This window comes from Labrus mixtus, chromosome 13 (genome assembly GCF_963584025.1).
Source record: "Labrus mixtus chromosome 13, fLabMix1.1, whole genome shotgun sequence".
Taxonomy (NCBI): domain Eukaryota; kingdom Metazoa; phylum Chordata; class Actinopteri; order Labriformes; family Labridae; genus Labrus; species Labrus mixtus.
In genome coordinates, this window is record NC_083624.1 from 20,175,629 (window position 1) to 20,197,299 (window position 21,671).

Consider the following 21,671-nt stretch of genomic DNA (forward strand, 5'->3'; position numbering starts at 1 on the left):
TTTTTCCTCAGAAACACTTACAGAGATTTGATCTGTTCTCAGCTTCACATGCCGACGCTCCTCTGTTCCCTCCGACTGTTTGGATGTGCTCAGATCTTATCGCAGAATCGGTGAACCAAACAAGAAACTTCAGTGTTCCGTCTCAGCTGAACTCCATCTGGAGGGAAAAACAGCATGAAGCGCCCGTGGAGCCGGGCTGCATGGGCATACGGGCGACCTCTGGCCGTTTCTTTGCTCCTAGAAGAGGAAGGAAGATGTCATGAAAAGTGGAAGTAAAGTGTCCTACTTGATTTGATTGGCTGCGTAAGACAAAAGTGACATTCATGAGCGCTGTGACTGCTGAAAAGTGAAACTTTTTAAAAACTTTTGTGTGCGCCAAAAAAACGTTACTAAAAAAAGCGTTGTGCAGCAGCAAAGAAGAGCGCCCTGCAAGCGCGCTGCATCAGAGGAAAAATGGTTCCGCTTTTCTAGCGATGTATCTGTGTGTTCAGTACCTTAGATTACGTGATTAGCATGCCAACATTAGATTATTTGCAGTAATCGAGGGTCCAGCAGAGAAGTGCTGTTGAAGGTTCTGCAAGTTTTTGGACATAGATTAAAATATTAAACATATTTAAATTCTGACATGATGGTTGCGCTAGAGGGGACGTCACAGAATACTCAAAGTTTTACCAAGCTGCAACCACTAATGTCGAAAAAATTAAGCCGATGCTGAAGTGTAAAATCCTGCAGTTCCTCGAGTGTCCACTAGAGGCTGGCTGCAGAAGCACAGGAAGTCACATACACACCCATTCTAAAAAGCCTGTTTTTACAGCAGAGATTAACATGTTTACAGCCTGGTTCAAAAACCTAAATAGGTCTGATTAGCTCAAGTCTCGATCGGCACACACTGTACGGGGGGTGAATGCGTGTAGCTGACATGATTGATAGGCGGGCGCGGTGTAACGGTTTGTCTGGAGGCTTAAAACCCGCCTCAGCTCCAGCTCTCAGCCTGTCGTTAGGTTGACTGAAAGTTAGGCTGAGACAGCATTTCCAGCATGGAGACCGCCATCGATGGAACTCCAGCGCCCCCTGCAGGAACAGACGGTTGGACGTCAGTCATGCTTCATCTTTTAATATTTACTTACTGTGGGGATGAATGCTGGTTGGAGGAGCCCCCCCATGTGAACTCTTGCCTAGAGCCTCAACGTTTTTAGAATCACCAATGCTTCAGAAACCGAGTGACCACTGAGACTACGTCCATGTTGTTTACAATCGTCTGATACAGAGAAAATTGTATGACTTTTTTTAAACTCATGGCTCGTTTTCAAGTGGATCAAAGAGGAGGCTGCTCTCTCTCTCTCTCTCTCTCTCTCTCTCTCTCTCCCTTCCTCTCTCTTTCCCTTCCTCCCTCTCTCGCTCCAGCTCCTCCCAGGCTTTTATATTTAAATGTCGGGCGAGCCAGCAGGTAAACTCTCTCTCTCCTCTCAGTGAGTCTCACCTGAGCCTGAACATCACTCAGTCTGCAGCTGTGTGTGTCAGGTCCACACACACACTTCTGAAGCGTTCAAACACTGAGGATTTTCATCAAAAGATTTGTTAACCGGACAGGTGAATGTAAAGAAGCACAACCTGTGGACAGAATCAGCTCTTCTCTTCTCCTGAACATTTTATGGATGATTTAAACGATGTGTTTGATGGATGAAAGTGGTCAACAGGGGGACGTCTGCATCTTTTGAACATCTTTCAAATAACTGAAGAGAAATGGACGACCACATGAACTGTGTTTGGATCTCTGAGTGTTGATTCTGAAGTCAAGAAAGGCTGAAATATTTCAATTAACTGATGACCGTTGGACGTCCAGGATGGATCTGTCCACAGTCCAGACATCTTCTGAGACCTTTACTCTGATTTAACAAGACATTTAGAGACACAACGGTGAAAAACATGCAAAGCTTTTTACCACTCAAAGAAAACTCCAAAGACACGTACGACTTCTCCAAGTACACTTCCTCTCAGTTTGAAAACAGGACTATAGGGGAAACTTCTCAGTGGTCCAAGTTTTGAAAACAGAACATTTAAAGGTTTTTGGACCAGACGGTTTTTCAGGGTTCAAAGCGAACTGAAGACGGACTTTCAAGAGACATCTTCGAGGTGTTTCCGTTATTTCCTTCGCTCTGATTTTGGACCTTCCTGCATGTTTGAGGATCCTTTTTAAACCACAAACTGATCCAGAGACGACGGCTGGAATGACCTCTGACCTCTGAACCAGGTTTGATTTTTATTTAAACTAAACTCTAAATGAGTTAATTCTCTTAATATGACCTCAGAGGGTCTGAAGGTCATTTTTAGAACGCTTTCAATACGAGTGGTTTCATTAAAGGCTGACTTCTTTCAAATTTGCTCCAAAAACTTTTAGACAACTTTAAAATATATCTTTTTTAAGTTTCCCTTTTCCCCGATCACAGGCTTTTGAGAAACGCCCGCCAACATTACCAAGAGGAAAATCCGAGGTATCTGATTGGATGTCGACCTCACGCAGGTTGGTTGTCTTTGAGCTAGAAAATGACGGGTAACTTCGCAGTTCAAGAAGCAGACCGGTGAGGCGGGATCAAACCAAGGTTGTTGGCGGCACACAGGCGCGATGTTGATGTGTCGCCCCCTGCTGCTGACATGGGTGCTGCTCACCGCCAGAGTCCGAAGTCAGAGCTGGAGACCCTGCACAGGTATGCAGTTGGAGAGAGAGATATGTCTCAACAAAGAAGTCCACAAGAAAATGTTTTTTATTTATTTTTTTTGCCAGGATTGATAGATCGTAGGATTCTTTATATCAATGGAATTGTACTTAGGCTACATCAGAATGACAGAGCAAGATTCTGTTTAGCCTAGCTTAGCACAAACACTGAAAGCAGAGGGAAACTGCTAGCCTCGCTCCACCAAAAGCAAAACATCTACGGTCGGTTTTCTCTAAACCTCCTTGTTGTAGGGCTAACAGTGAGGTTGAAGTATTTTCTCGGTAGTGGATTTGATTATGAACCATGATGTCATAACCATCACAGATAGACTGATCACGAGCTACCCGAGTGTGCAACAATGGTTTCTGCCATGAAACACGAGTTTGTCTGATATCGACCTTGTTTAAAGAACATCACGGTTTATTCAGGACGTCGGGGAAAAGAACTACACTATCACAGCGATGTCTCTGATTGGTGGAGCTCGCTGTTACCATGGCAATGTTTCCCGCCCCTTGGCGCCATATGCGAACGGATAATTTTGCTAGCAGGCTAGCTGGTTAGTAAGCTAACAGTAAATGTACTAATAACCTTGTCATGCTCTAGTGAATGTAATTTATATATTCAACAACACAAACTACAACATAATACAACACGTGTATTAACAGAATAAATACGATAGCGACGACTTAAGGTGCATTAAGAAGAAAAAAGATTGCGGGATTGACTCCAGAAGAAAAACATATACACAGTCTTGCACCTTTACCTTTTTCTCTGTTTTTTTATGCTGTTTTGGCGCTGAATCAAATGAACTATAGTCATGAATATTGGAGTAACTGGTTGTCATGGTTACAAGCTTTTATCTCTTCAATATAAAGATTTTCTGAAATGGCAATGGAGGATTTGAACAGGGAACCAGAGCCATCAATAAAAGTGAGCGGTCTTCAAAGTTTGGGTTGGGCCTCGATCATTAGATACACAGAGAGAGAGGCTCCAAACAAAGAAGAAGACCGAGTCGCCTGGTTTCAATAGAGAAGTCCATGCAGTCGTAAAGTCTGAAATAAACACAAGGTACCTGTGCCCTAATGAAAGGATGAGCGCCTTACATAACATACCTTATGGCCATTAGTCACCACCGCAACCAAAACAGCATCGCCACCTTCAACCCCCCCAGGCTGTGGTGATGCGAGCTCCAGGTAGTGTCAACGCCCATACTACCTACCCCCACCACATGGCGCCTTCTGGCCCCCGTAACTCAACAGTGTGGGCTGATGGGCAACAATAGACAGGACATCACCCGGGATGTCAAGTGGGAACCTCCCTTCACTGGTGTTTCTTCAGATTAGTCCCATCACACGTCGGGACAGTGCCAGAGTCATCCCCAGAGTAGATCATAAAATGTTCCTACCTTTGATTCATTCCCTCTGTGAACAGCTTGAGTTTATGGTCTCAATCTTTAGATTCAAGTCTTCTTCAGCACAGAGTGATTTTCATTTAGTGAATAATGATCCATAAAGCGGGGGAGGGTATAAAACATACTACTACATACATTTACAGGTGTGTTTAATGTGATTCCGACATTTCTGAGAAGCTTTGTTCATCGTTGTATTTCATGTCTTTGAAACGTGAGATCTGTTTCTGTACATGTCGTCCCCTCCCTCCATTCATCCTCCATTCATCTTCCATTGATCCCTCTGCAGCAACAAAACACACAGACGGTCTCAGAGGAGCTTAAAGGGGAATTCCAGCAGAAATATAAAATTGAACTTTAGCTGTCAGTTTAGAGACAAAGATTTAAACTCTCTCTGCACCTCTCCCTTGTTGTAACGTCGCATCTCAGTTGTTTACTGTGGTACTCTTATTTCTGTAGGTCATTACGTGTTCAGCAGGTGTTTAAAACTACCTTCATGGTGTCACATTATGTCAATAAAAATGGATCCACAAACTCTTTAAGGTTAAAAAAAGGTCCAATATTCACAAAGTATTTTCCAGAATAATTACATAAATGTGTTTTACATCATCCTGGATACTCTGCAACTTTGTACATGATTTTGAATCTTACGCTGTAGGCCTGTGTGATCTGTTATGTGGGTCAGTCTATTTATGTCTACATCTGTTAACACTACAAATCCTTAAATTTAATTTCAGATTACTCTGACTATACAAACCTCCTCTGAATGTAACTGTAGGAGTCATTGTTTAATATTTCATGTTGAGTAACTCTACATTATATTCTCAACGTGCAGACTGAGGAGCGTTCATCTTCATCTCTCACGTTTAGAAGATAACGGCTCCTGTAACAGTGGCTCTGACTGGAACAAACGAGATAATAGTACGAGGAACCTGAGCTGACATAATCTGATATCTGTTACCTGTCACACCTTTGTTGTTATTTTTAGATCACCACTGAAACCACAAATAGAGGAATGAAACGGCCCCCGAGGTTAACGTGAAAAAAATAAACAGTGGATCTCGAGTGTTAAATCTGTCAGCGATCATTTTCATCTGAGAGGTGATAAGGATTCAAATACGTCTGACCACAAGATAGAAACTCTTATCAGTCCCAGTTAGAGGAAAACATCTTCAGGTTATAAAACAGCTGTTGTGAAACACCAGCAGAGATTTAGAAAACTCTTCATTACTTTATTTATGGGCGGAGATCTCCTGAGATGTGACGTAAAATGAACAACATGCACAAAGCAACAGAGTCCCCTACACAACTCTATAATGAGAATATCTGTCTTTATATCAATGCTATGTGTAGTTGAACAGAATCACAATCTGAACTAAAGAGTGGAGAAGAAAATACTGGAGAACAGGAAACATAATGCAGCAGGTTCATTAGAGCACGGAGATCGGTGCAGACTAAAAGAGGTGGCGTGCAGACAGTCTATGGTCGTGCAGCTATCACAGGGAATAAACGTCACCACCCCCTCCCACTCGCTCCAGGTGAATTCTCCTGATTATATCCTGCTGCGTTCTCACATCAGCTCACTCTGACTTTCTGCAGAATAAATACGAGGAGGCTGGAGGAGAAACTCCGGGTGAAGAGAGACACATTCAGCTGTTTGTGTTCACACATGACGCTCCTCCTCCAGCGTGCTCATGTTGTTCTTACTCTCTGATGACGTCACTTTGGATAAAAGCGTGTGATCCATGAATTGTAGAATTAAAGAGAGTTTGTGTTCCCTCTTCAGACCTGCTGCCTCTTGACCTGCTGACCCGAGCCCTGCCACACCCAGACCAAGCCCAGCCCACTCAGGTAGGCCACCTGAAGGTGTGGAGGAAGAGCAAACAACAGCTGAATGTGATAAAGTCCTCAAATAAACAAATAACTCGTTATTGATCAATCAGTTGCAGATGGTTCAGTCCAGAGGGTCCAGAGGTCTCCGACTGGGCGGCGTCTCGTCAACAGTGCTGAGTTTTCCCGCCTCCCAAATTTTCACCAACTGCGACTACTTCCCTTCAGAGTTCTCATTGGTCGCCACCATCAAGATACCCAGACTGAGACAGAAGGTGAACCAGTTGAACTGAACAGAACCAGTTCTGATCCAGTCTGATCCTGTTTTAACCTCTTCTTCTTCTCTCTGCCTCCAGAGGAACGAGTACGTCTTCTCTGTGGTCGAGGAGGAATCTGATTTGCTGTTGTTAGGGTTACGTGTCTCAGAGAACAGCCTCCACCTCTTGGTCACGGCCCCCGGTGGTGGGAGGCGGAGCCGGATGACCTTTAAGGATGTTGGATTGGATGATAACCGTTGGCACACCGTGGTGCTGGCTGTCACCGGACCGTATGCCACGCTGACCGTCGACTGTGGGCTGTCTCTGGAGCTGTGAGTTCTGGAGTTTATTTCTTCTGGACTAAGTTCAGTCTTCAGATTTGTTTTCCCAAAATCAATCTGGTTTATTTAAGACTGGTTTACTTCAGTCCACCTAGGGTCAGACTGGTCCAGTGCAGCTTTGTTTAGTCATCTGTAAACGTTAGCAAAGCTACATCTATAGCCGTTAGCCACCTGGATAGTAGCCATGCCTTCTACAAAGTATGCAGGGGGATTTTAATAAAAGGTATGATGGCTAAATTATTGTCACACGTGATAACAGTTCCCAATGGGACAAGCACAGCATCGAGGCATACAGGGGCACATGAACGTAGGCTCTCGCACCCCTTCCACCAGCCCAGCCCCTCCTGCATTTTGAAACCCAAATGTTGGCAGGTACGGGCTTTATGTACACAAAAAGTCCAGTTGTAGTTGCACTAACACAACAAGTTGACTATTTTTAACACCATGTAAAGGTTAAGAGTTGGACAGGTCTTTGAACAAAAAGTCAAGATGTTGCATTAACTGGTTTCCTGTCTCCCAGTAAACAGGTTCAGTCATTTCCCAGCACTCTCAGCACCAGAGGGTCCAGGATGTTCATTGGCAGCCGGAGGAGGATGAGGGGACGATTCTCTGTGAGTCTGTGAGCAGAATCAGACTCACAACTTTAGTATCTAAATGAATCCAGAAACCAGATGTTACACCTAACATCTCCTGGTTCTGTCTGTCTTTAGGGACTACTCCGTCAGCTGGTTCTACTTCCTGGTTCAGATGCCACGCCCAGACTCTGTCCATCAGCTGACCCCAGCCTGGTCGAGCTGTCCATCCCCCAGATCCTGAAGTCCACCCCACTCCGGCCGGACCATCAAGGACCAGTTTATCCGTATGGTGAGGAGGAGAGGAAAGTCTTTAAAAATGTAATCAAATGCCAACAGGGAGGAATAGCCTTAAAAGCTTAATTTTTTTTTAACTATGGTCAGAAATTATAAATATAAATGCGTAAAATCTTGAACAACTTTTTCTTAACACAAATACAGAAAACATATGATTTAAGCCTTTATAAGAGAGACATGAGAGTGGATAGCGTCATTTATCAGGGAGAGTGAGAGTGGGGACTGACGTGGGCTAAAGGAGCCACAGGTCAGACTCGACCCCGGACTGCCCGCCTGGAGGACTGTTCTCTTTTCATGGTGCACAAACTGACCACTAGGCCAGCGGTGCCCTGACATAAAATATTTTAGAGTGAGTGTGAATTTCAATCCCTGATGATATAAAACATACATTAACGTCTATAAATTCTCTTAGTAATCGTTGAAAAACAGAAGCACCTTGTGCTGCAGAGCCTGCCTGAGATTCTTCAGGATTCTTAGTTTTCTTTAGTTTCAGAGTTATCCAGTTCATGGATACCCTGCTAACAGGAGATGCTAACAGCTAATTCAGCACAGTTAAAAGTAAAGTTTAAAATGTACAAATAGGCTGAAGTTGTTATTCTGGTCATGAGTTCTGACAGAAAGCAGCGGCTCAGGATCACATGGGGGCACTTCGAACTCTCTGACCTTCAGTGTGTTTGCTCTTTAGTTGTGATGGTTTCAGTGATTCAGAAACCTGAGATACAAAATGATTGACAGCATGGAAGTGTGTGTGTGTGTGTGTGTGTGTGTGTGTGTTTGTGTGTGTGTGTGTGTGTGTGTGTGTGTGTGTGTGTGTGATTGTTATATTTCTCTGTGTGTTTGTTTCTGTGTGCAGCCAGCAGTTTGATTGACAGCTGGGGTCTGTCCTTCTGTTTGATGTGTGTTTCCATGACAACATAGTGAAGTCAGACTGGTGCTGAGGTGATGGTGCTAACTTTCAGCTTTCAAAAACCTCATCATCATGCAGGTGTGTTGTTGTTGTTGTTGTGGCGCCCCTGTGTATAACGGTCTTTACCATCAGGACTTCAGATGTTTAAATAAAAGTAAATGTTTCAGAAGGATGTCAGATTAATCTGTGGGTACATGGAGGTTAGGTTAACACAAAGACAGAAAGCAGAGGGAAACTGCTAGCCTAGCTCAATCAAAGATCGACAGTGTGTTTCAGTAACTTCATGATGACTTCATGATGGTCTTTTTAAAGTTTTGATTTGTAAACACCACCAAGATGTCAGCATAAAAATAAACCAGAGTCAGGTTTGGTTTCATGGTTCTATTTGTTGGATGGATCGATATTTTTTGGGTTTGATGGATAGAAGGAAGGATGGATGTATGGATTGATTGATTGTTGGTTGGCTGTTTGGTTGGTCAGTTTCAGGTGGATGAAACTTGTTGATGATTGTTGTTTTGTATCTCACTTTATTTTAGTTTTTCTATGTGCTGTCTGTGTTGATAACGTCCTGACTGATCCCCTCCAACCTCTCATAGAGTCTTATGTCATTATTGTGGATAAAAAAGATAAATCTTTAATTGAAGATTAATCTGATATCCATCAGAAACGTGAGCGGACAGAACAATCAGGAGGATTTGATCAGTCTTTGTTTGTGAGCAGCCTGAGGCTCAGAGTTAATAAAGTTCATCAGACAGAACTTTGTGTGCTTCTGATGATATCTGTGTCTTTATGACTCACAGTTTATATCAACCTGAATCAGTCTGTGTGTTTGAAGTACATACCTGAACAAAGACAGAGCAAACAGAACAAAGTGGACTGGACTGAAGGTTTGACTTTTATTAATGACTCACCGCTGTGATGAGGATTTCTCTGTAATTCTGTTTGTTTGGAGACATAAGAAACATCATTAATCTGTTAATCTCCCACTTAGTGAAGACATGTTTGAATCAAGATGACAAACAGTCTTCACATTTATTTGGGTTTTAGGTGATTGTGGCTAATGCTAATAGGTCGTGATTTTGTGCTAATAAAGGGAGGAAGCTAACAGGACCGTGTTTTGCTAACAAATTGAGGCTAACAGGGTTTCCGTCATACAGACCGAGGCTGCAGTATTTAACAGTAGAGGTCATGATTTTCTATGATCTAATGCCAAACACAACATATTATACGTTAAAATATCATGCTAACAGACTAATGCTAAAGCTAACAAGTTCATGATTTCAAAATACTAGATTAGGAATCTAACAGGTCCAAAATAAAACTGCTAACAAACTAAGCTCAAACTAACGCGTTTCAAGGTAGCATTATAGTGATAATATCCTAACAGCTCGTCTAAATCTAACAGGTGTGAAGTCATGATATAACGTGTAAAGAGTGATGCTAACGCCAACAGGTCATACATTCAAATATCATGCTAACAGACTAAGGCTACTTACAGAACCAGGTTCACACATCGGTGCTAGCACACAGAGGCTTAAGCTAACAAGTCCTAGGCTAACAGACTCAGGTTGATCTGACAGCTTGGTCCCAGGTAAACAGACTGAAGCTACAGATAATAGGTTAGAGGTCATGATAGCATCCTAACAAACAGAGGCTAAAACTAACAGATCCTGCTGCTAACAGCTAATTCAGAATACATTTAATAATAATAACAACATTCTGATTTAATGCAGGGTGATGAAATAAAGTCTAAATGTCAGAACATTTGTTGAAGCCCAATGAAGACTTTCTGAGTACATGACTTCCCCCATAGCATCATGGGTATTGTAGTTCCAGAACTCACAGAGTGAATATCATATAGAGGTAAGACAGAGAACAATAACGGGGTTTCCCTGAAGGACAGGTAACACGTGAGGTAAACCTGTCCTCTGGCAGGTGAAAGCTCCTCAGCAGCCTGTGTCTACTCATGCTCAGTCGTCTACCTCCAGGTGATGTCGACTGATGTCTAATGATGTGAGAGTCATCGCTCTCTGTCTGCTCTTAATGAACACTTGTGGTTAAAAGAGTGGTGAAGGCCGTCATTACTCTCCCTTCATTAACATGGAGCTGTCAGTTCACCTCCATCCGTCAACCACACACTCAGATACAGTTACTGTTTCAAATCAGACCAGAAGAGACGACTGATAAAGGTTTCAGTCACTGCGGGGTCGTTCCTACAGGAAAGGGACTTTCCATCACTCCGCCTCCGTCTGACCTGTCTGCTGTCATGCCGAATACACTCGAGTAAAGACTTCATTAACTTCTACAGCGCCACATCCATCTGACAGCGCTCGTGTAGTACAGTCTTAATGTAGCGCCCGGCGTCAAGGCCTGGAGGGTAAGAGGAGTGGAAAGTGGCGTCCACCATTGCACACTCGAGCTGCAACACAGGCTTCTTAATTTACCTTCTCCTCTGAAAGCCACATGCTTACATCACCTGACAACCTCAGAAACACAGATAGGAAAATAAACGGAGAGATTTGGGGGATGAAGTGTGTTCTTTTGTTCCCTCTCAGCAGAGCGTCTATCAGGGTTTTCTGTCAAACATTACACTCTGTAGAAGAACCCGGACTCGTCTCCTCGCTGGTTAGAGCGTCACATTCACCAACTACTGTCTTTAGTGGTTAGCGGATGTATGTCGCTATATAATGACGTTCTTCTATGACCTTTACACCCTGATGAAGGCTATGATGAGCTGAAACACGACTCAAATGACCACGACTCAAATGACCATGATTCACATGACCACGAAACAAAGTACCATGATTCCGACGACCACAACTAAAACGACCACGATTCAAATAACCTCGACTCAAATGGGGCGGCTGTGGGTCAGTTGGTAGAGGTGGCCGTCTCCTAACCATCGATGTCAAACTGTCTTTAGTTTAAAACCTAAAACTGGTTAAAGACGGTGAGACTGGTGACCTCTCCAAAGCGTGCAGCAGTAGGAAGCCTTTCTCGAGTGTGACGTCATAGAAAGCTCTGATTGGTTAAAGATTTTTGCTTCTTTTGTTGTTAAATTGATTGAGTAGATTTATTCTTATTGGCTCATAATATCTTGTGTCTCTTTTTCTTCCTCTCTTGAATTTAGTCTGCTTTGAAATTTAAGGACAATTTTCAGGTTTTCATAGTTTAAAAAAATAACCATGTCAAGTTTGTCGATTAGAAGAGTATTTAAAAAGAAGAACCTCAAATTGGTTCCAAATTTTAGTAAAAAAAAAAATCCACCGCTGCCTAACAATCTGTTCACAGTTTCAGTTTTTATCTTTGTTGTGTTTCAACTTCATGTTGAACCATCAAAGTCCTGAAGGCGTGTTGTCGGTTTGGTTGTTTTAGAGGCCGAGGCTAGAGTGACCACAGGAAATCCTCCTCAGTGTTCAGGACCAGAACAAGGTCAGCTGTGGTTCAACACTCGGAGGAGAGACCTGTTCATCTGTGACGGAATCACCTGGAGGACGCTGTTGCAGAGTGAGTCCGTCACCTGGGAACATTTGTGTTCTTTTCTTTTTCTTACTCTGGAAATATTCTGAATGTGTTCCACCTGTGATCTCGTTCTTACCACTGCGCTGTGCACGCTACAATGACTGTATCATACTTCTACAACTTGGACTCTCTGTAGACAAGGAGCGTCTGGACTACGTGGAGGACTATCAGGACCTGTACACCAGCTCAGAAACCTTCGATGTGGAGGTTTTCTCCATCCCGTCTGAAGGCCTGTTCATGGCTGCAGCCAACAGGTACTGAAACCCGCCAGGGGACTCAGATCTCGTGTAGAACAGGGCGGGTTCTTTGACTTTAAAATCAGGGAGAGATAACGGCATGATTCTTTGTGTCTCATACCTGCTTGATCTCATCCTGCAGGGACTCTCGGCCCGGCTCCGGGATCTACAAATGGAGAGACGGGTTGTTCCAGCTCTACCAGAACATCAGCACTCAGGAGGCTCGCGCCTGGAAACACTTCACCATCGAGGACAAGGTGAGAGCTGCTCTAACTCAGAACCTTTTTCACTCTAAGGGCTCACTCACACGAGGCCCAGTTTACCTGTACCATACTGAATAGAGGTCTTCAACCTGACCTGAGCACAATGGAACCTGAGACCCGACTTCGGGTGTTTTAATTCATGTTTATATCCATACGTTTTTCCTACAGCCTACAATAGCCTACATGCTTCCGTGTTGCCCTCATTTAGATCTCACCTGAACAGATTTCTGGCATTTAGACAAATTGTACCTTTCATTCTAAAAGACAACTTATTAAAAAAAATGTTGGGTTTTAGTCGGGCTCGGGCCCGTGAATACAGTAAATGGGTTGGGCCTGGCTCGGACAGGACGTTCACGGGCTCGGGTAGGGTCGGGCTGGATTTTTTGGGCAATCTTTTTGGGTACAGATAACCAGTGTGACCGCGCCCTAATACTGAAGCCTGATTGTCCCCAGTCCCCTGCTGGCCTGCCCTCACACTGCTCCAGGCCCAACCGGGTCTGAGTATGTTTACCTCTTGTACATACTTCATCATGCTGTAGTGTGCCGTATACTGATACTAATTTAGTTACTGTAGCATGAAAACATTTCTTCTTCAGACCTAATAATCTAGGATAAACCAGGATTGTCTCATCATTAGCTAGTTATCTTGACCTTCAGGAAAACAGAAAAAAAATCCAGTGTCACAACATTTACGATACGATATGAAGAGAAACCATATGAAAAGGAAAGATAGGACTATTTGTCCCCGAATATTGGTTTGTCTTTGACTCGACGGCTGCACACTTTAAGCTTCTTCTACAGAAGAATCAATAAAAAGAATAAACACAAACTACAATCCAGAAGTAAACAGATACACATACTGATGAAATACACCAACGATTAACACTTTATATTACACAAGATCTGCGTAGATATTAATATTTATAAAAAGATAAAGAGCTTCAGATAGCTGTGTTGATGTTGTGACATTGTAAACAGTCTGGTCGTAATCCGACGAGTTAATAAGCTTACGAATGATTGGTTTGTCTGCAGTAGAGAGAGACATTGGCTTTACCACTGCTAATGTGAGGGCTGTCTCTGACCTCAGTTTGACCTCTAACCCTGGGGCCTGTGGTTGACATGTGACTCTGAAGGGTTCAGGCTTTCATGTTTTCAGGGTGAACATTGGCACACTCGGAGACGAGCGTCTTTAAAGGACAAAGAAAGGGAGACTGGAACAAAAGGAGTGGAGGTTGTTTTTGTTCACATAGTGTTTGTGTTGTTTGTTCAGTGTGTGACGTTCATATGAACTAACACACACTGACAGGTGGGCACACAAAGCTCTACAGAGAGAGCTTCAGGAACCAGTCGACTGTAAGTCAGACGCTGAGCTGATGATGTCTGTACACGGTGGTTTTTATAACATTGAAGTTGCACTCAGAGACCTAATGCGCCAAATGTCAAACTCCTCCATGATATTGCTTTAAGTAGGTAGTGCGTTCAGGATTCGTAGTAAGAAATTTTGTGTATGCGGGAAATGTTCACTACATCAGCCGTATTTTTAAAGCACACTGGTTATACTAAATTGCCCCACAATGCATTGTGGCTCTTAACGTATATCCTGTGGCGAAGCTTGCCGGTCAGCCAACGAGTGTGGTCAGTAAATGTAACTGTAATGTAAGATGATGTTCTCATTTACTGTTGGCCGTTTAGCATCATAGGTCTAAAGTATGCAGACCAGATACAGCCCGTCTGGGTTTTTGTATGAGGATCCCTTTATTTCTGCCTTTATTTAACTGATGTACATATGTTTGATTTTTATTTTTAATAATTCTATTCTTTTTTCCTATTTTCTTGAGCTGCTGTAATGAAAAAATTTCCCCCATGGGGGATCAATAAAGTTTATCTTTATCTTTATCTTTATTAGATCAAATTGTTTTTGTGTTAATGTTGTTGAGTTTTTTTGTTTCTATGTGTCAGATTTTTCTGGTGGTGGCGAACTCCAAGGAGGCGGAGCCTGAGCTGTCTGTCATCTATCGGTGGAATCAGCGTCGGCAACGTTTCCTCCGTCATCAAACACTGGAGACTCACTCGGCTTTGGACTGGGAGGCCTTTCAAATCCACAACGACAGCTTCCTGGTGGTGGCCAATCACAGACGAGGTAAACAGGAAGTAGAATGGATTTATGATGCAACTTTTTCACAAAAAAAAATTCAGTCCCGACAAAACTTATCAGAAGATTTCTGTAAACCAAAGAGATTTTTAGTTCAACAACCTTAACACACCACTGCTGCTGATGGTTTAAATCTCTGACAAACCAGGTCGGACAAAAACGAACCTCGAAGCTTTTTTAAAACCAGTTTGAACCATTTCAGGGAAACTAGAGTTTTAAGATTTTGTCTCGTCCACGACTTCTCAGAAAAACAGGACAGCTTTTCAGATTGAATGTACCCCAGGTGTCTGCAGTTCTTTTTTTAATGCTTCATAACAAACACAAAAGTAATCACAATGGAAATTCATGACAAAGATAATGTACCTTTTAAAGCTGTTTACTGTTTTTAAAAGACATTTTTTATGGTCTATAGCAGTTTTCAGCAAGGGTTCATGGACGATAAAATATGTTAGCCCTAAACTTAGTTCAGATGTGTTCCAGTGAAGAGTCTCACCCCATGATATCCCTGAGACTGCTCTTATTAATGACTGACCATCAGCTAGACACGGATGAGTTTCCTTCCTGGTTTAAAAAGATGTTTTGTGCGATCCTGCGATCATGGGGATTTCTTTGGTTTGATTGGAAATTAAACATCTGAAGCAATAAAAATGTGGAGGAGTTCCCCCCCTGTTCCCTCCTTGGACCTCTTCAGTTTAAAATTTACATCTTGCTGCTGCTACAGATGAAAGAAAACATAAGAGCATTTCACCGTATGCAGATGACTCACTGATTTATAGATCAATATCAGCAAAGAACAAGCATTCAGGGGTGTAATAGATGGATCACTGACTTAAATGGGCAACATGTCGTCAGGTAAACATAAAAACAGTCAGTTAACCTGTAGTCCAATGAAAACAGTTCATAAATGTGACTCCTGGTGAATCTTTATAGTTTAGAGAAACCTTGTGAGGAGGTTAAAAGGTTTGAGGTGCAGGATCAGGTCAGAGAGTTTAGAGCTCGTCTCTCTGGGTTTTATTGAAACACTCACATCAAACACACCTCCCTCTGCTCAGTGTGTGTGTGCGTGTGTGTGCGCGTGTGTGTGTGTGTGTGAAGATTAAACTCAGCTTCTGAAAGAAAAACAGTGAAAGAAAAAGAGAAAGAAAGAGAAGGAAGTAAAGAAAGAGGCAGCTGATGCAGGTGTACTGTGGTTAGATCACACACGTGTGTTTGTGTTATGTTCTTTTCATGTTAGATTTTTTCCAGAGATTGAACAAGTACTCTCATCCTTGACTTTAGTCAAAGATGTAAAACCCTAGAGGAAAAATACTCTGTTCGGTAACCTTTATTCAAAAACCTTATAACCTTTTAACGATATTACACGTGTTCAATACAGAAGACACACACATGCCCTGCCCCCTCCTCTCTAGAGTCGATGCTCACGCAGGTTGCCATGTGGTGGACACTGAAGCGTCAGCCAGCTTTGCATCGGTCTGTAAACCTTTCTGCGTTCTAAGCTTCTCCAATATTGATCCTAGTTTGAGCATGTTTCTGCTCATGGAGCTTATTAGAAACATGCAGAGGCTTTTTAGGTCGGGTACAATCACTTCTATCTGAACCAGTTCTCTTGCCCACTTCCATCGCTGCAACACCTGTTGGTTTGACCTGATAACTGGTCTCATATCTGGCAAACCTAGGGGCGTCCAAAACAGCTGTGTGGGGGTGCCTTAAAACTGCCTACCTTCTCTGGTCCAAACAAATCCAGAGCATTCAGGACCAGAATCAAAAGTTAGAAGGAGGACATACTGGCTGCTGCATTGTTGTCAGAGAAGCCAGCACTTCAACATAGTATGTTTCCTTAATGTCTGATCATATAGTAAGGTTACTTTATCATTTCACTCACTACACATCTTACTGATTATAGTAATAATTTACAAGTGATTTCATTCATGAAACTTTTCATTCAGAGGACGTTTATTAAAGTTTAAAGAGATTAAAAAATGTCTCCATGTGTCCTCAGCCAGAGACTCCAACCACAACATCCACAGTGTGATCTACAGGTGGAGCCCAAACACAAAGGTAACACGTCCAAACTCTGCTTCACCTGTCCAACCCAAGGCAGGGGGGGCTTTGTCCACGTCTCTGTCAGGTCCTCCCTGTCCCATCATCATCTCTGGTGTTTCTGGGTCCTCTCTTACTTTGTCCTCTGTCGTCACTTCTTCTTCTCTTCTGGATGTTTTTGTAACTCGTCCTCCATCCTCTCCCCCGTCTCAACCTCAGCTGTTCGAGGTGAACCAGACTCTGTCCACATCCGGAGCGTACGACTGGGAGTTCTTTTCCGTCGGGCCGTACCACTTCCTGGTGGTTGCCAACACCTTCGATGGTCAGACCACCACCATCAGCTCCACGGTCTATGTGTGGCTGAACGGCTGCTTCCAGACGTTCCAGAGCATCCCGGTCAGTCCAGTTTTCTCCGTGTGATGATGTTTAGGCAGAAGGGGCCCGTTTTGTGCAAACTCTGAGTCTGTTAACCCTGAAATGAGGGAAACTCTGGGTTATCCGTTTCAGAGGGGGAGGCCACTCAAACCTGAGAAAGAGGGGTAACTCCAGCCCGTTCCAGAGGGAGAGGCAACTTTACCTCTGAGTCAGTTACTATGGTAACTGAGTCTGTGAACCTAACCTGGTCGGGAGCACGTTTTCTTCAATGAACACCAAGTTTCTCTCGGTCTCCGCCCTCTTTCAGAGCCAGAAACGCTGTTTCATTTCCTCATTCTTTTATTAAGTCCGTATCACGCCGTGTTGGTGAAGATTCACCGTTTGTCTGAATAAAAATCCAGGCTGTTTTAATATGATATGTTAGGTAGGCATTACTACAGCGTATAAGACAAACTATTTTATCGATTGTCTTTTAGTCGATCCTCGGTATGAAGGGGCTGCATTACTCCGCAGGGAATTAGAGCCTACATTAACGTCAGAAGATGTTAATTTAATTAGGGTTAATTAATAAACTAAACGGGATAAAGGTGAGAGGACATTAAGTCTAGGCTATGTGTGTGAATTCAGCTTTATGTTGGGAATAAAGTTAATGCTCATTCAAATAGACTATGAATGAAATTAACTTTAAATCAATATGAGCCAATTATGTTCTTATTTCATTTTGAGCTGTTTTAAAGTCTGCTGGATTACACCTTAATGAAAATAAATTATAGGTTTAATAGGCCTACAATTCCACCAGATTTGACCTGCAATAGGCGTATAATAATTCTGATTAAATATTAAATTAATAGACTTCATTACACGCTGACTCGAGCAGCTGTTTTCTCTTACACCACTTTTCTCTCCTTTACCGCTGCAGCAGTGTTCCTTTTTCTATTCTCTATATGTCCGCATGAAGATAGTCTTTATTTCGAGATCGTTAAAGTAGGAGGATCTCTTTTTTGTCACCTGTTGCCATGGTGAATCGTAGAATCGGGTCTCCATTCATGTTGGCTTTTTATCGTCGTGGTGCACGCGCTGAACACAGAGTGGACCTACTCAGAGTTGATTTAACAAATTAAAATCTGCTGATCTGGAACCGAAAACTCAGAGTTTCCCATCTGAGAGTACATCAACTCAGAGGTCAGGGTTAGACTGAGGGTTTGTTGAACCTTCTTTCAGAAACGGGCCCCAGGTCTGGTTCCAGGTCTGGTTACAAGTCTGTGATCCTGTGTCTTTGAATGTGGCACATTAACTAAAAAGAAGCAAAAGAAAAAAGTCCAGTGCAATCTTTCTCCGGCGTTGGATCTGCAGCTGTTTGATGATCTAAACGTTTGAAGGTGACCGGCAGCCTGCGAGTGTTTCCTGCTCCTGTAATTAACCTGCAGCAGGACGTCCTGCAGCTGAAGGTCAAACCGTCATCAGACATCAATGTGATGACAGACGTTGACATGAAAGAAGCTCCATCAAATCTCATTTATGACAAAATATGTTTCTCTGATTAAACAGGAAACCGAGCCCTCCAATTAAAACGCAGGAAACCAGAGCAGTGTAATTAATGAAGTGTGTGTGTGTGTTTGTGTGTGTGTCTGTGCATCTGTGCGTCTGTGTGTCTGTGCGTCTGTGTGTGTGTGTGTGTGTGTGTGTGTGTGTGTGTGTGTGTGTTTGCATGTGAGGGGGTTTCCATCAGCAGTTGAAACTCATCCTTCAGGGCGGATCAGCTGTTTGAAGACTTTTATTGGATTTTTAAAACCACAAAAAAACGTTTTTAAGCTTCTTGAACCTTTAATTCACCTTCTGACAGAAACATCAACGCACCGCTAACAACACCTGTAATAGATCTACAAATAGATCTCCGTTCACAGGTGGAGGCCGTGACATAAAAACCCTGCTGCTGCCCTCTACAGGCTGCATGAGGCATTACATCAAGCATGAAAAACAAACTCAGGTTTCAATGACCTTCATTGACAATCTTTCTCCTCTGTTTTAAATAAGCTCCAAGTCCATTTTTGAAGGAGCCTGACAGAAAGTCAGACAAGGACACGCACAGAGCATCCGGTCAACTTCAAAATAAAACACAACATACAGACTCCTGATCGTATGTACCATCACTTTATCAACATGACGTCAAAACCGAATGAACAACAAATAATCCTCAGAAAGACAAAGAGACATGTTGTTTACACGTGGTTCTCTTTATTCCTGCGTGATCTTGTAGCTCTCCTGTGATCTTGTACTTCTCATGTGATCTTGTAGTTCAGTTTTAAGCCACTGCTTTGGTTTAAAGACTACAGGCCTTGAGGCCCCCTGCTGCTGGTTTCCAGTTTGGTCCACTCTCTAAATCTTAACGGGTTTTTCCTGCAGACGATCGGAGCGACAGACTGGGAGACGTTTCAGATAGACGGCAGGTTTTTTCTGGCTGTCGCTAACAGTCAGATGATTTCAGACCGCGGCCCGAGTCTCTACAGCATCAACTCCACAGTGTATGAACTCAACACACTTACTCAGACCTTCATCCGCTTCCAGGACATCCTCACACACAGGTAAGCACCTCGTCCTCCAAACCTGTGGGAGTCTGACTGCAGATTGACCCTCTCCCTCTGTTTCATCATCTAGAGTCAGTTTGCTTTAGATTCAGATGAGTTGCAGATATTCATTAGTTAGCTGCAGTGGAGATCGATTCTAACAGACTGTGTTGTTGTTGTTGTTGTTGTTGTTGTTGTCGTTGTCGTGTTCAGCGCGGTGGACTGGGAGTTCTTCACCATCGGAGACGACAAGTTTCTGGTCGTAGCAAACAGTCACGACGGCAGCTCGTACTCTCTGAACAGTGTCGTCTACAGGTGAGTAGTCTGCTGTCAGATGTTCTATACTCGGAGGTGTTGTTTTATTTTCATCAATGGTTTGTGTTTCCAGGTGGCAGGGTTACGAGGGCTTCGTTGCCGTCCACAGTCTGCCCACGTTCGGCTGCAGAGACTGGGAACACTTCAGCACCGAGGAGGGCTCCTTCCTCGTCTACTCCAGCGCCACCTCCAGGCTCAGCAAGGTCTTTAGACTCAGGACGTACTGAAGGAAACCCCAATAAAAGAAACCTCTAACTTCAGAGAGTTTCACGTTTAAACCTTCAGACTTCTGCAGTCGTCACCTTTGGGCTCAGCAGGGTCTTCAGGGACAGGAACAGACCGACTGAACCTGCATCCCTCAGAGTTTGAGTTTTAAAACTAGAACCTTCTGCAGGACTCGACAGTCGTCAATTTCGAGCTCTGCGAGGTCTTCAAACAGCAGGAACAATCCTTTCAACATTTCCATCAAGGAGAAGAAACTGAGATTTCACACCTGCAGAGAAACTGTCTGAGTTTGTTTCTTCTCTGGTCCTTCAAAGACAATATGAAGAACTTTTCCTTATCGTATTTAAAAATATAAGTTCAGTCATTTTAAGCTTGTGCAGTGGTTAGCTGTGTTCCCTCACAGCAAGGAGGTTCCTGGTTTGAATCCCCGTCTGACAGGAGCCTCTCCTCCCACAGTCCAAAGACATGCTTGTTAGGTTCCCCGGAAGGGGAAAGCGGTATAGATAAAGGATGGATGGATGTAATGTTTGCCTGGCGAGGACAACGCCCTCTAGTGGGCTAAAAAATGTTTTTAGGGGAGAAAGGGCCGCCTGATACGGGTCGCTAAATCCCTTTCAGGTTCCATCGTCTCTATGTTTGTTTTTAGTTTATGTGTGAAGTGAAGTTGAGGGTTTGAATTTTAAAGTTTTAACATGAAATTAGAAGTAGCGCTCACTTATATTACCACAGGTTCTGACGAGAAGAAAAGAACAGTCACGAATGAAACAAGAGAATTCAAAGCTTCTTTTCTCTGCTCGTACCTCGGAGGTGTTTGTTAAAGGTGCAATCAGTCAGTTATAACTATAACATAATTATAACTATAATAAAGAATAAGCTTCTCAGAAACACACAGCTTTAGATCTGATGTTTAATACAAGTCATATTATGGGATGTTGCTGCGTTTTCTGTAAAACAACACTTCACTTTGATTCTTGTTTAAACTGTAAAACTGTTTTATTGAGCTGTTTGTTGTGACGTAATGTTCATATAAATATTCTTTATTAAAACTTCACTAACTTAACGTCTTTATTAACACAATTTATATCCAAACTGTAATTTATTATTTTTCATAAATAATGACAATTTTTGTGAATAAATATTGTTTCTGAGTGTTGTCGTCTGTAACAGAACATAAAACACTGGATGTGAATGATTTTATTCAGACAATGAACATTTATTTTGACTCATCAATTAAAAACACTATAAGTATAACGTTTTATATCTCTTAATGAAGTCATCACTTTATAACATCTCTGAAAACATGTTTATTATTATTATTATTCTGATCAAGACATGAGCTAATCAGACCTATTTGGTTTATTGAACCAGGCTGTAAACATGTTAATCTCTGCTGTAAAAACAGGCTTTTTAGAATGGGTGTGAATGTGACTTCCTGTGCTTCTGCAGCCAGCCTCTAGTGGACACTCGAGGAACTGCAGGATTTTACACTTCAGGATCAGCTTCATTCTTCAACACCAGAGGTTGCTGCAATGGCATCACGTGACGCTAAAATACCAGATTTGGCCACCATGTACTGTCGGCGCACTACCTGCGGGTCTGGACCGGCGCCATCTCCAAATCCCCCTGCAGTAACACAAGGGTGACGTCATTCAG

At 42.9% G+C, this 21,671-nt stretch overlaps 1 protein-coding gene across 2 annotated transcripts; it reads left to right on the top strand.

The window, feature by feature from the left end:
- Positions 1-277: 277 nt before the first annotated feature.
- LOC132987194 (thrombospondin-type laminin G domain and EAR repeat-containing protein-like) lies at positions 278-21,274 on the top strand. Of its 2 annotated transcripts, XM_061054091.1 has the most exons (16): positions 887-2,251; positions 2,448-2,705; positions 5,909-5,973; positions 6,066-6,227; positions 6,309-6,541; positions 7,071-7,161; positions 7,261-7,414; positions 11,702-11,833; positions 11,985-12,102; positions 12,227-12,341; positions 14,307-14,487; positions 16,499-16,557; positions 16,759-16,935; positions 19,318-19,496; positions 19,692-19,793; positions 19,867-21,274. In XM_061054091.1, the coding sequence occupies exons 2-16, from the start codon at positions 2,624-2,626 to the stop codon at positions 20,018-20,020; spliced, it is 2,004 nt and encodes a 667-aa protein (XP_060910074.1). In that variant the 5' UTR covers positions 887-2,251; positions 2,448-2,623; the 3' UTR covers positions 20,021-21,274. The 2 variants fall into 2 exon arrangements, with proteins under 2 accessions (XP_060910075.1, XP_060910074.1); XM_061054092.1 differs by lacking the exons at positions 19,318-19,496; positions 19,692-19,793; positions 19,867-21,274 and adding an exon at positions 17,873-18,923 and having other exon boundaries at positions 278-2,251; positions 16,759-16,939.
- The last annotated feature ends 397 nt before the right edge of the window (positions 21,275-21,671 follow it).

Excerpts from the sequence above, each read along its gene's own strand:
- LOC132987194 (XM_061054091.1), top strand. The coding sequence starts at position 2,624 with ATGTTGATGTGTCGCCCCCTGCTGCTGACATGGGTGCTGCTCACCGCC. Across the intron at positions 6,542-7,070 it reads TGTGGGCTGTCTCTGGAGCT|TAAACAGGTTCAGTCATTTC; the intron begins GTGAGTTCTGGA and ends CCTGTCTCCCAG. Across the intron at positions 16,558-16,758 it reads GGTGGAGCCCAAACACAAAG|CTGTTCGAGGTGAACCAGAC; the intron begins GTAACACGTCCA and ends TCTCAACCTCAG.